This window comes from Motacilla alba, chromosome 1, assembly GCF_015832195.1.
Source record: "Motacilla alba alba isolate MOTALB_02 chromosome 1, Motacilla_alba_V1.0_pri, whole genome shotgun sequence".
Lineage (NCBI taxonomy): Eukaryota > Metazoa > Chordata > Aves > Passeriformes > Motacillidae > Motacilla > Motacilla alba.
The window spans coordinates 34,373,085-34,387,586 of record NC_052016.1 but is presented as its reverse complement, the minus strand read 5'-3'; the positions used below and the strand labels follow the sequence as shown (position 1 = coordinate 34,387,586).

The following is a 14,502-nucleotide window of genomic DNA, read 5'->3' as shown; positions in this document are numbered from 1 at the left end:
CGCCCGCAGTGCAGCGTGCCCTGCCTGAGCCGCCGCCAGCTGCCCGTGCGGGCGCAATGAGCGGCCGCACCGCCGGAGCCGCCGCCGCCTCAGCGCCGCACTGAGCAGCAGCGTCAGCGAGCAGCGAGGCCGCCCGGCCGCCTCACCCCCCTCCGCGCGCCGCGGATCCCGCCGCCACCACCGGATCCTATTGCGACTCGTCGCCGCATCGCCTCCGCTCGGCGGTGCCCCGAGATCCCTCCGCCAGGGAAAAAAATAGTCCCGTTGCCTGCCGCCTCCCTCAGAGGCGAGGGGGAAGGAGAGGAACGGGGAGGGGGGAAGGAAGAGAAGGAAGAAAAAGAAGAAAAGGGAAAAAAAAGAGATAAAGCAAATAAAAGGAGAGAAACGCGGCGGCGGCGGGATCGGAGGAGCCGGGCCGCGAGCCTCCGCCCCATGTGACTGGCGCCCGGGGTGGGGGCAGCGAGGCCCAGCGAACCCCCCTCGCTCGGGAGCGGCGCCGGGGGGAGGCGGCTCTCGGACCCACCGGCGCGGCCGGGAAGGATGGTCGTGTGAGGAGCGGGCGGCGTGAGGAGGAGCAGCGGGAGACAGGAGAAGAAGCAGCGGCCGCCGGGCGACAGAGACCGAGAGGGGAGGGGGCTTCCCCGGGGGGGGAAGGGGGGGTCCCGGCGTTTCATGTGGCGCGTCCCACCCGTCTCCTGCAGCTGAGCGAGCGAGGGAGCGGCAGGCGGGCCCGCCGGGGCGAGGCGGAGGGCGAAGGCAGGAAGAGGAGAGAGGTGATCGCCGTTGGGGCAGAGCGGGAGAGACCATGTCCGGGCGGCCCAGGACCACCTCCTTCGCGGAGAGCTGCAAGCCGGTGCAGCAGCCCTCGGCCTTCGGCAGCATGAAAGTCAGCCGTGAGTATCCTGCCCCCCTCGGGTGGGGGGGTGAGGGCCGGGGAGGTTGCCCCCGCCCTTCGCCCAGGCGGGGAGCGGCGAAGGGAGCCTGGCCCCAGCCCCGGCCTCGGCAGCTCCTTTCTCTCCCCTTCCCCCCCCATTAACCTTGAATAGGCGCACGCCGCCGCTCCGTTCGGGGCCTGCTGGACGGAAAATCCCGGTGGGTTTGTCCTCGTCCTTAGCTCCTGGTCGCTGCCAGCGGCCTCTGGCTCATTAAAGAGCCATTTTTCCCCCCTTTGTGAAACGGATTGGGAGCTCCGTAGTCTGTATTTCCTTTTTATTTTCCCCCTTCTCCCACCGAAAGTAGGAAACGAATTGCGGGCACACAGGTATGACCGTGACATTCACGTTCATTATGTGGTTTTTTGAGATTTTTTTTTTATTTTTTAAAGCACTCCTGACTGTTAAGGCGAGAGAGCACGGGAGGTTTTTCCATGCACCCGTAGATCGGGTGTGAGCACCTTTTAGTCCAGCCCATTAAAAAAAAAAAAAAAGAGGGGGAGGGGAGCTTACAAAAGGTGTCTCTAATATCCTCCAGGCTCTGCTAAAATGCTCAGAAGAAGGCATAAGAAAATGCTTATTTTGAAATAACTACTCCGTGGGCTCACATGTCAAGCTTGGCATTCTTTTTCCAATTTTCTGATCAGAGGAATATTTTTTTTAAGAATGAGGCCTGTGCTTTATTCTGCACAGACATGTCAGAAATGCTTAATGTGTGCCCATTCTTTGTATTCTATCCCTGGGGTTAGCTGTTTTAAGTAAATTAAAAATATGAATTAAACCTGAACAAATGTAGATTGCTGGTACAAAAAGGTCCAGTTCTGAGTTGGTATAGATCAGCTATGTGCTTATCGTATGGAATTTCTTTACTCCTGATTTGAATATGTTCACATCAAGACCTGAATTGTTCTTCCAAATTCATATGAACAGTGTAGTTTTAAGAGATATTTACATTTTTCTTACGGAAATGCAGGATGACGTTTTTATGGGACCAGAAATGCTCAATATGCATTCCCATTCGATTGATCTATTTGATATTCGTGTAAAGCCACACCTGACATGGCTCTGTGGTTACATGCCTGTATCCATCGCAGGGGCTTGTGTGTTTCATGCCAAAGCACTGGGAGATTGTGAGCTTTTTGACAGATGAGATATTTTGATAGTTTTTTTTTGCACTGAAATGTCTTCCACTGTGGTTGAAGCCTTGAAGAGAGCATTTGGCTCCGGGGCTGTAGTCCACCTTATATCTGCATGATCGGTGTGCCAGCAGCCCTCCAAAAACCATGGGTGCAGTTAACTCATATTAGCAGCACGACACCATAGGTTTGATCAGGTCCAGCATCAGTATTTATTAAGGATTATTGATCTGTATGGAGGAGAACTGTGGGAGACTCCATTTTAATTTACTGGCTTACTTTATGTGCCTGTGGAATGGAAAGCAGGTCTTGTTGATCACTATTTCTGCAAGTGGCTGTCTAAACCGAGCGAGACCTCAACCTGTCATACTCAGCAACTAAATTTGTCTTATTCAGGCTCTGCAGCTTGATTCTTGAAAGGTCATTGATGCTCCTTTACCGTTTATTTGAGGTCGAAGACTAGAGGGATGCTTGCCTGTGAAGAGGGTGCTAACTGATGCAGACTAACAAGTTTGCAAATATGATTCAATCCCAAGTGTATAACACTGAGGGAGAAACAAAGGCCGTAACATAAAGCGCATGCACTTGTGATAACCCCCCCAGTCGCTCTAGTCATGTGCTCCTGGTCCTTCTGCTGTCTGGAAAAAAATGTCAGAACAAAGCAAGAGAACCACATTCAAGGATTCTGTGGGAAGTGCAGTTTCTATTTTAAGTTAATCCAGCCATGTAAGACAGCCTGGGAAGTTAACTTTTTTCTTTGCTTTTTAAGTGAGAAAAATTCCAGGGTGTCAAGAATGGTTTTATTTTTCTGGTTAGCAGATTCTTGGTAACATCTTATCACACGATGCAACAAGCTGTGTATTGCCGGTGTGGAGTGCTGGTGTGGTGAAGGGAGTTAGGCGGCTCTTTCATTTTGATATATATTTATAGGCTGATACTTAGTTACCTTCTGAGCCGGTTTGAGTTAAAGGTGGGACAAAAGAGTCCTTGTGAGGAAGGTGAAAATTGATGGATTGGTATCTTCTGAGTGTCTGGGACATCTTTATTGCTTCTGTCTTGGTGTGGGTCTTTTGGAAGAAAAGCCTGACTTGTTTGATGTCAGCCTTTTTGCTCTCATTTGTAAGGAGGGGTGAAATCAGATGATGAAGTCACTCTTGCTCTGATGTCTGTTGCAGCTATTGCTTCTCCTGGCTCAGCGCTGTAACAGTTACCTAGGAAGGACAGATCTAAGGAATGAGAAAAGGATTCATAAAATATTGGAGGAGGGTTCATTGTTCCTTGTGTTTCCTGGGAGGAGCAGAACTAGAACCATACTGTGATTGCACTTCTTCCCAAGACACATGGGGAGGAAAGAGTGAGCGAGGATTTTTCATCTCTTTGCTGTGCAGTTTGTTAGATTGAATTTATGATACTTTGTTCTCAGAAGTTGGTAACTGGATGAAGCCTTGAATGGAAGGATGGAGGATTACCAACAGCTGCTTCTCCTTTGGCTGTTGGGAAAAATGACTTCTCATGCATGCTGCTCTCATTTCTCTGTCAGGGATGTTACGAGGGTTTTAACATCTGCAACAGTAGGAACCCTGTGGCCTTCATATATCTCTTTCAAGCCATACATCTGTCTTCTGAAATCTGACTGTTTTTATTTCTCTGTTTATATTTTTGTGGTTGTGAGATCACTCAACCATATGGATTTCTACCTTGAAATAGTTCTCAAATAGTGTATTCATTGTGCAGGTCTGTGTTGCTGGGTTTGTAGGCTTTCCCTGAACAAAAAAACCATGTGCACTCCTTGTGTTAAGCCTGTCCCTCACATGGAGGGAGCTAAGCTTCCAGTTGTCCACTTGCTGACACCGATCAACCTGCTCATTGTAGTAGGAGAAGAGATAGGAGCTTGAAGTTTTCTTTTGTTCTTCACCTAGTTGCTCTTACACTGCTTATGGATGTACCTTGTTTCTCCAATGGGACAAAAATAATCCTGAAATACAAAGGGTAGTCATGCAATACATGACTAAAAATATCAGTATAAAAAAATAGAAGTCTCAAAGTTTGCAGTTTGAGAATTTTTGTCTAATGACTCTAGAATTGATTTTTTTTTTTTTCTTCTCTGAGCTTCTGGGAAATATACATATTTCAAGTAACACCAAGTTACTTGCAGTACTTTTGGTAACTGTAGCCAATTGTCTTGATGGTCTGCAGTAAATGATGTCGTGGCTAACACTTGCCATGAAGAGTTTTTTGCACCGCGTGTGAGTGTCATGGGTCTGTAATTGGTTATGCAGGATTTGTCAACTTGGAGGGTGAGGAAGGCAGTTTTATTTGCTTTAGCTAATTCTGATGTTGACCACATACTCTTGGTTGCAAAATCTAAAGGACAGTCTTGTAATAATTCATTTTGGACTCTGTGGAAGAATGTTTCAGTGGTGCCAAACTTGGGGTTTGTTGAAGTTTTTCTTTTCTTCTTAGATTGACTGGGTTTTTTCTGTATTGTAAAATCTCCTGAAAGCACAATAGCTTGGTAAGCCTATATTGATGTGTATTGCTCACACAGAGTGTGATGGCTTCTTAAAAGTGGTTCATGAAAGAATAAAGTCTGCGAGTTTGTTGCTCTTTTAGTAGCTATTCCACAAGCCGCTACATAAAAGCGACTGCTTTTTAGGTAGCGGTGGTGTCTAGGTGACAGTTTAGTTTAGTGCTGTGTGGTGTCCAGGTAGGTGTGTGGGAAGAGCCTTGGATAAAGGGCACCCTGGGTGCCTTCAGCGAGAAGGAATGAGCGGGGCTGTTGAAACTGGCAAAGCGATTGAGATAATACCACCTGGTGTTTCTCAACCCAGTTAGGGTAGGGCCCTCTCTATTGCTTTGATAGCAGTTTCTGCCTAATTGGTTTCTGAAACTGAAAGCTGCCCATCCTGCTTTCCTTGCTGGAGAGAGGAAAATCACTCCCTTCCAGAAGCCTGCTGAGCATTGTGTGTCTGGCCATCGCTCATCCTAGCCCTGTCCAGCTTTCTGACTGCTGCTGGGTGAGCAGCTTTCCTCATTCCTAGATTGGAAAAAAATGCACTGAGGGGGTCAGCTAATGAGCATGTGTGCCTGAGTAGAAAGTGTTTCATGTTAGAGTGCCCCAAAGTTGTGCCTTGTACTCTGAAAAGGAATAGAACTGTCTGCTGTACATAATTCTGATGCTGACAGACTCTTTCCTCTTTATTCATACTATTAGCTAGTTGAGCATTCCATTTCCTTTCTGCACATTTCCTCTTCACTACACTGCTTCTTGGAGGTGATCCCCTCTTGTATTGCCCCTTGATTCACCTTCTGTGTTTCCTAGCAATATTGGAGTCATCTTGCTCACCTGTTTACACAGCTATGGCTTATGGAGTGTGTTCCTTGCCTGTATGCATCCTGGCTCTGGAGGCTGTTGTATCACCTCATCTGTTAACTTGATAGGGCCTTGTAGGTATCACAAGCAGTGCCAAGGAGATGAGAAAAGCTGAAGACCACCCCACAGCCTGAAGAGTTTCTCTCTATTGCCCCAAGAGAGTTCTTTAATTTTGTTGTATTCTTTCTTTAAGAGCCTATTTAGATAACATATAAAGGAATTTTCCAGTATTGGTGTTCAGTTTACTCATCACAGATCTTCACAGTGGTAGGAATCTGTGGGATATTGGCTGCTGCTATTCCCTCAGCCCATGCTTTGTCTAAAACTGGATGAATGGCTGAAGAAGATTCTGAAAGCCTACAGGGTATCTGTGTGCAAAAAGCCTGCAGTTCAAGCTTAGTGCTGGAATCACCTGTAGCATTTTCTGAAATGAATTAATGCTAAACCTCTTGGTTATTTGAACACAGTTGCTAAACTGTGCCAGGTGCTTGTAGAAAACTTTGAAGCCTCTTGGTTCAAGCTATTGGAGTATTTTTGTTTTAAATGACCAAGTCCCATTTTAAATTGAAATGTCTGTTACCTCTGAATTTCAAGAAATTTCTGTAGATAACTCGAAACTTGAATATTTTTCTGGAGTTCTCTCACTTTATATTTTGTTAAAAAAATTTAAAATCAACTTTACTCTGAGGACTTTTAGTCACCCATAGCTAGTGTGGGAAGTGCTAAAGTGGCTGTCTCCTGCAGCAACGATGTGGCTGGTGGAGTTTCTTGGCTGCTTTCTGAATTTAATGAGCATCAGCCTGGAGCAGCCTTGAAAGACAAACAAAACTTTTAAAGTCAAGCAGCTAGGAAAGGGAAAATATTGAAAGTTTGAATGCCTCATAGAATATCCAAGTCCACTCAAAATTCAATAATTTGTCTCTTCAGAACTTCTTTCAGAAAGCTGCACAGATAGGTGCTCTTTTATTTATGTATGTTGAAAATAAATGCCAGTTACAACATTTACAATGTGACGACTAAAGATACTCTTTCAGCCATAAAGGCTCAAAACCCACAGTGTACTGTACAGGTCCGACCCCCTTTCTTCTGAGGCAACACCAGAAACCCTCTTGTCACTTCCCATCCCACAGAGATTGTTTCCGAAGTGCTGCATGCTGCTGTTGGGGGAGGTGGAAGTTTGGAGGCATAATGGTCTATGCCAGTTTATATTTTTTGAATTGATTTAAAATGTAACTGCTTGACTGCACTGTAGCAGTCTGATCTTGAGGTGGGAATGGTGTGAGATGTGGTAGCAAGATGCAGGTCTGTGAGAAATGGCTCCAACATCATAGTCGTGCTCAGACAACTGCTCCTGGTCAACGCTGCTGGATCTCATTAAACAGAAGCCTAAAATGAATCTCTGCCTGAAGCTTGTGCAGACTTTTGGATAACAACAATTTGCTTTCACCACCTCTTCAAATCTTTCCAGCCCCTATAGGTGATAGCTTACCATGCCACAGAGAGAGGGTCGTTATTTAGGTGTTTTCCATGAAAACAGTGCATGTTTGACTCAGTCCTGTATCCTATAGGTGTTGCTGTGTGATGTTCTGTTAGGACAGTAGGAGAGGTGAGATGATGGTATTTCAACAGAAATCCATGTTGGAGACCTTTCTGAAAGCAGTCCTGTATCACTTTCTGAGAACTGTCAAAAATGTGGATGCCCAGAAGTTATACTGCTGTGCCTCTAAAAGAAGTGGACAGTGATTTTTCTTGTATGTTCAGTGCTATCAAAGAATCTTTTCATTAGATGCTCTTGCCACAGATGACTTGTCTGTTGTTCAGAAAAGGAAATAAAGCAAAGCAGTTCACTCTGTACTTTTATCTGTTGCAGACGGGAAGTAGATCTAAGCATTTAAGGCAATTCGTGTTCTCACCTAGTCTGTCTTATAATGGAAGAAAGGAAAGTGGTAAGATAGCTTGTCAATGTCAAGAACTCAGGCCTTCTTTTTTTTTTCTTTTTTTTTTTTTTAACAAGAGCCATACAGCAACAGCTCTTTCTGAAGGAATGGCTCCAGTCCTTGCCAGGAGCTTTGCTGTGTCTCTGAAGCAGGGACTGTTTATTTTCTGGCTTGGCCACATGAGCTGGGGGAGGGGCTGTTTACTGTGTATCAGTGCCAGTGCTTCCTGCACAGGTGAAAGTGGGCTGCCAGTTATCTTCTATGTTGATTAATTTCTAGATGATTTCCAGGGTTTCTGTGTGGCTGATACAGAGTCAGGTTACCTGAAGGATCAATGCTGCGGTGGACCTTGGTGCCTGCCATAGGAAATTCACTTTACAGAAGTGAGAACACACAGCTTAGAAAAGTACACCTTTATAGCTTTGTAATATGTCTGAATAGGGCTGAGTTTCTCTTCCTTTGAAGGGTGTAATGACCAATGTAGCATTGGTGAAAGTATATTTGTGTCTGAAAAATGTCTCTTAAACTTGATATGTCACAAAAATGTGTAGTGATGTAGTTACATTGCTTGACGGGTCTTTTCAGGCAGTTGGACTGAGTTGGAGAAACATTTTAGTAGTCCAAGTGCCTGACAGTAGATGATCATAATAGAGACCTGCTGATCAAAAGGGAAAGGGAGGATATTTCTCATCGTTGCCACTGGATAAGCAATGTGGTGGAGAGTATATAGGACTTAGACATTCTGGCCCTGCACTGTGCTGTTGTACGTACATGAGGGTAAATGTTTGAGTGCAGCTGCAAAAATTGCCAGTCTTTTGGGTCAGAGCACTTAAAAGGAGAAAAGTTGGGTGTTGGCTCTGCAGTTATAACCAGAAGGGAAGCAGCAGCTGAATTTTTCCAACCAAGGCAGACTTCTTACAGCTATATCATCTCTTTTGACTTCTTTAGTAGGAATATAATTCTTGTCAGATACAAGCCCTGTAGTTCATAGTAATATCTTTTGCCAGGAATGCAGGCAATTGTTTAATTTTCAGACAGGCCAAGAATATGTTTTGCAGAAAGATAAACTGTGACTGTTGCTGCAGAGAAAAATTTGGTTTTTCTTGCTGTGTAGAAAGAGGAAAACTATTTAGTCACAGTTGATAGTGTCAATCTGGTTTTTTGATTCACACCCTCCTGTAAACATTTACATAGAGCATACAATGCTATTTGCACCCTATCTCATCTGCTTAGTTGTTTTAAGTATCTATTTAAGAAAAGCAGCACAATGAATTGACCTGTGTGAGCAGGTTTCCTAGAGGGAGGAAGGGGGTCACAAATTCATCAGCCTAAATAAACGGAATATTTGGATGATGGCCAAGTAAATGTGAATCATTGGCACAGATCTATATCCCCATGGATGAAACCCATAACAAGAAATGTATTTCCTCAATTTGTGGGGTTCAGTATCAGCATGAGGAAAAATGTTTTGTGCCTCACTTAGACAATGAGAACTTTTTGGCAGGGCAACCTCTCTGCAGGTGAGTAGATGGAATGTTTTGTTTTCTTTATATATACGATTGCTCAATTGAAACCTAAAGAAGCAGAAAATGCTGTTGTCCTTGAAAAGAACGTATCTGTTGGCCTTTTCACTTCTAATCTTGCCATCTTACTTGTGACTGTGTGTACTGCCTTGGGTGCCACAGGTATGTATAGTCATGCACCATAGCAGTTGCAAGTTAATTGTTTTTTTTTCTGTGTTCCTCAGAGAATAGAACCTTCCTAATCAAATTTCAGTTTTAGAGACTTTACTTTGAAGTAGATTTACCAGTATGTTTTAGTAACCACAATGGATTGCAGAGCTGATCTGAGTCTTGGGGAGATGTTTTAGAGGCCTATGGAAAGCTAGGTGATTTTTTTTTTTCTGTTTGTCTGGGTTTCCTAGTGAAACATCTATTAAATGTACTAGAGACAAAAGCATATGGTTTGTGTGGAGTGGGAGAACTTTACTATTCCAGAAATTGTGAACCCAAACTTCAGATGATATTGGTCAGTGAGAGGACAGGGAAAGCTTTAATTGCGACTCCCAGAATTAGGTACTGTCAATCTTAGATTGAGCTCAACTTTAAACTTGCTCTTCCTTGCTCAGTGCAGTGGGCATGAGTTGGTTTGGGATTGTGTATAGGTTCTTATTCAGGTGACATGGGGATGGCAGTTGAGTTCGATGGACTCTTTACATGCGCGAGTGAAGTTCACCAGCAGGAACGTCTGAATGTCATTCAAGCAATAAGAGCATGTTTCAGAAATGTATTGGGCTTAATGGAGGATCGTAGGGGAATGAATGCTGCCAAATCTGCAAGTCTCTTCTATTTTGGGATAGATTCAACTTCAGTGGACTGAAGTTTCCCTTCAAGCTAGAGTAGCTGGATTTCAGTGTCCTTGAAAGCTGACAAAGTTCAAGCATGACAGGTGGCATGGGATCTCTGACAGCAAAAGAACAGCGGCTCTTTTCCCAGGTGGCACATTTGAAATGCCTGTGGGATTTTGGAGACAGGTAGAGAGATTCATGAGGCAACAAACAACATTTTCTGTTCGGTGTCAATGCCTTGGTTTTAAGCAATAGCTTGTGGATTTATTTTTTTCTCTAATAACCCAAGCTATTTTTTCAGTGGTAATGTTTGAGCAGTTAATGATTGACCGTAAATATTTATTACAGTGGGCAACCCTAAAAGGAAGCAGTGCAGAAATGTTTATGCTGTGTCTATAACTGTTAATAATTATGATGCTTCAGAAATACTTTTCAAAACAATGACACTGTCTGCATTTCAAAATACCTGGTGATAGCTTAATTTTTATTCTTACGTTGTGGCATAATTGCAAAACAGAATTTTTTTCTAGCTTTAGTTTAAAATGTATAGTATCTACATATGCTTTATAGATTTAGTTTATTCAGACGTTGTAGGGTGGGTTTTTTTGTTTATTTTGTCCTTTTTTCTTTTAAGTGAAGAGCAAGTGAAAGTATGAAGGAGTTCCTGGCAGACTATTTCAAAATCAATAGATTCTAATCGAGAGAAGTCATATTAAGTTGTCCTCTAGCAGCTCCTTTTGCTCTATTACTTTTTACATGTATTTGATTATAGAGAGATGCACACGTATGCATGGTCAGAAATATGAATAAAGGGGAGGAGATGATCTAGAGTTCTGAGATCTGGAATTTAAACCCAGGCCGCATGTGAAGGCTTCTGCTTTAAAGCAGACTGCTCTACATGTATGATTGCAAAAGTTTATCTTTACATGCACAGGTGCTCATGGTATTCTTGTCTGAGTATCTGGGAAGACTGGTAAGGTGTATGTTTTAACTTGCTTGCTCTGGTTACTCACACTTCACGTGCAATCTTCTGTGCTGTGGTGCTTTCACCTCTCCCAGTGTTCTCGTGCACTGCTGTGCTTCCAGTGAAGTTCTGAAGTTGTGGTGCACTGCGGCTTGCTGCAGTGGTGAGCAGCCCTCATCGAGTACTTCACAGGTATGCCTTACACCCTTCAGACTTAAGATATGCTGGTGAGGAGGAGAAATGCCAAGGCTGCTAGGGGTGGCATCTCTCTCTGGTGTGCAAAATATTTTTCTGGGAAGTATGAGGAAGAAGCGTACCAAAAATGTATCAGTAGCCCATTAAATTGTAGAACTGATGCAGGGTGTTTATGAAGTAAGGAGAACAAAAAGTTGATGGGTTGGACTTTCAGCTGTAGCTTCCTCGAAGACTGCTGTACACAGGCTATTCCAGTTTTGCTTTAAGACTATAGATGGAAGTTTCTATGACTGTATTTGAAAGTGCTGTGATTTCTAAGAATAGTAGAGAATAAAGGCAAGTATTTCTTAAAATTCAGGTAATGTCCAGGATTTTCTCAGGAAGAGCAGTTAATAAAGGGATAGGGAATTTGTCTGTAGATGAAGAGGAATAATTAGCTTTCATCTGACACTGAAGAGAGCAGATGTTCCTGAACTCCTGGAGATTTGTTCGTTGAAATCCATTGAGTTTCTCTGGGCATCTCTTGTGCTGTTTAACTTTGATTTCTTGTTTTGTCTGTATTAATATGAAACCATCTCATACTTAGGAAACATGCAGTGAGTAAATTAAGGGGTATTTTACCATTTTTGTTTTCTACAACTTCTTCAACCCAGACTTGGAGTTATTCTGTGTGTGGAAACAGCTTTGCCATATATATTACTAGTTTTTGTGCTTAGGTGGAAAGTAAGTCATTAAACATTAACTATACAACTACCTCAAAATACCTTCCCCCTATTTTAAAATTAAGATATAAAGAACTAGTGCAATAATTCAAACATTCTACCAGATTTGTAAATTATATCTGGAATGTTCTCTCTTGTGAAATGCACCTCTTTGGATGTCTGGGGGTAGACTGTGTAGAGTGTAAGTCTTCAAATGTGAAAAATTGAGTGAAACTATAGTGACATTATCGGAAGCTGGGCGGTCTGACTTGAGAGTTGGTGTCCCTACTGAAGGTTCAAGAGTGAATTTCTTCTCTAGGACACAGAAGAGTAGGCTGGTGCAGTTATGAATCACTTTTGCTTCAACTTGGCATAGACTTAAGAAAAAAAATACTCCTTTGTGCTACTAGCATAAATAGCTGCAAACCTCCAGAAGTTGTTCAAAAATGCCCTTTTAAAAAATATGGTGCTCTTCAGATTCTTACAAAGTGACCCATCCCATGGCTCTTCCTTGAAGAAGCGAATATGTAGACCGCATAAATAAAACCTCTTAAAAGGAGGTCAACAATGGATCGTGCTGGTAAATGGAGTCAGCTATGTGGCCTGAAAGTGCTTGTTTAAAAATACATCATCCACTAAAACCTTCAGATGTCTACTTTTATGGAATACTGTGAATTTTTTTCCTCCAGTAATTTTGTCACTGCATCATTTTCATTTCTTTGGCTTTATACAGCTGAGGGCTCTTAGTTCCCTTAAACTGATGTTGGATAGGGGCAACAACATGCAGTGCTGGAGAACTGTGTAATTTATTGTTAGGTAGAATTACTGAATGTGCTTATAGGTGGCATTATATATATATATATATATATATATATATATGTATATGTGTAATTCAAGGCAAATGTCTGTATTCATACCTCCTGTTAATGGCTTGGATGTTATTCTTTTGGGTGTTTCCTTACATCGGCTGTCAAAGACAGGAAAGTGGATTAGGCGATGCCTTCATCTGACCCAGTATGTCTGTTCTTACAAATGACCTATCCTTATATTGTATATACTCACTCTCACAGTGTTAACTACTTCATATATCATGGCAGAAAATATGACTTTTTTTTGTCTAAGAATGAGTCTGCAACCATTATAAAATAAATCTTCTTTCAAGTCAGGATTCGTGTCAAACCAGAAGGATGTGCAGAGTAAGGCCTTCTGCACTTTTGTTTAGTGTAGTAGTAATGGTTTTTTGTGACTGATCTAAGTAAAATTTCTAGACTCGTGGATTGCACTATCAGAGGCGCTCCTAGGAGTAAGGAGCACGTGTTCAAAATTATCTTAACCAAGTGGTACCCTAAGTAGGATGAAATGTAGGAGGGGCTGATGTCATCTCTTCTTCAGTAAGGTTTAACTGTGCTGATAACAGGTTTGGGGGTAACTGGGACAGTAGGAGATCTGCAGAGAAGAATCTGGAGTCAGGTATTTGCACAGTGGCCATGAGTCAACCAATGCTGGAAAACCAGCACATCTTTCACTGAATCTGTTGATGGCAATGTCGTGTAAAATACATGGAGTTAGCCTTCCCACTTCTTGGCATGCTAATGAGCTAAAGTACAGCAACTGGTTTTGGTATTGTACTGGGAGAAGAATAATTGCAGGCAAAGGAAAATGGTCAGAGGTCTAAAAAAAGTGCTTTAGAGGAACTTTCAGTTTCCCCTAAAGAAACTCAAGTGCTTTAGTGCTATTAGGGGAAAACTGAAAACCCTTTGGATGATATTTTTTAGAGGAGGTGGAAGGGAGATTTCTTTTGATAATGTTCTTTCAATACATGAAAGATAGCTGGAAAGAAAAGATAAAACTTCCCTACTGGAGATGAAACTATTTGTAGGCTTAAACTGTAGCAAACACTTATTAAGCTAGTTAAGTCAACTCTTAAGAACAGGAGCACTGGAATAGATTAGGGAAGGCTGTCAGATTCCCAGTAGTGCCTGTTTGAAAAATGAAGATGCTTGCCAGGTAGTTTATATATAGAAGTTTGGAGAGGTTTTAATTAAGACAGCCTGTAGTCCCTTATGGTATTACTTTATGTCATTCCAGTTATTTCTGCATGGTCTTGGGAAGAATTTCAGTTACAGCACACTGATCCTCTTGCTTCTCCCCTTGGGATGAGGTAGCCTTGTGTTACTGTCAGCTTGCTGGCAGTTAGGGGATGTGGAGATAAGGATTCTGAAACTAGTCGCAGCTTTAACACTTAAAAGCAAGGTAGAATCTTAGAGAGGTCATCTCATCCAGTCCCCCTGCAATGAGCAGGGGCATCTTCAACCACATCAGGTTGCTCAGAGTGCTGTCCAATCTGACTTTGGAAGTTTCTGGAAATGGGGCACCCACCACCTTTCTGTTTCAGTGTTTTACCACCCTTGTTGTTAAAAAAGAGAAATCTTTCTAATATCTAGACTCATAGAGCTTCCTTAGTGTTGGAGTTTAGGTAAATGTACTGTATTTGGAAAAGCAGTCGGGAGTATTTTTAGTTAAAGGTTTAAGTCTGCTCTGAATTTCATTGTTTACTACAAGCGCTGTTGAAAGGAAAGCTTGCTCTTTGGTAGTCCTGTACTGCATTGAGAACCACAGACTTTCTGTGGGAGATTTCTAGATCTTGCTTCATGTGGGTCCTGAGAAAAGCAATGTTTTCCTTCAGTTTTTCATCCTGTCATTCTTGCTTCAACACAAAAGAATTTAGCGCAAGTCAAGATCTGCTCAGAGCTTCAGGCAGAGACCAGGACCAAACTGTACTGGTTGCAATGGTAGCAAGCTTATGTTAGGGATGTCTATCTGCTCCAAACAACTTAGAGTGTATTGCTTTGGTGTGTAATGCCAGTGCAAGAATATTCATCCATTAATATGTAACTACTGTCTGTTCACAGCAGTT

The 14,502-nt window shown here is 42.7% G+C and overlaps 1 protein-coding gene across 3 annotated transcripts in view; it reads left to right on the top strand.

Moving 5' to 3' along the window:
• Positions 1–767: 767 nt before the first annotated feature.
• GSK3B (glycogen synthase kinase 3 beta) overlaps positions 768–14,502 on the top strand; it is a 149,944-nt gene continuing 136,209 nt past the window's right edge. For all 3 annotated transcript variants that reach the window (XR_005257191.1, XM_038138914.1, XM_038138908.1), the window contains exon 1: positions 768–893. Coding sequence is in view for 2 of the 3 variants with exons in the window: in XM_038138914.1 (XP_037994842.1) it covers positions 806–893 (88 nt within the window). In the remaining variant the exon portion in view is untranslated. The remainder of the gene's footprint in view (positions 894–14,502) is intronic.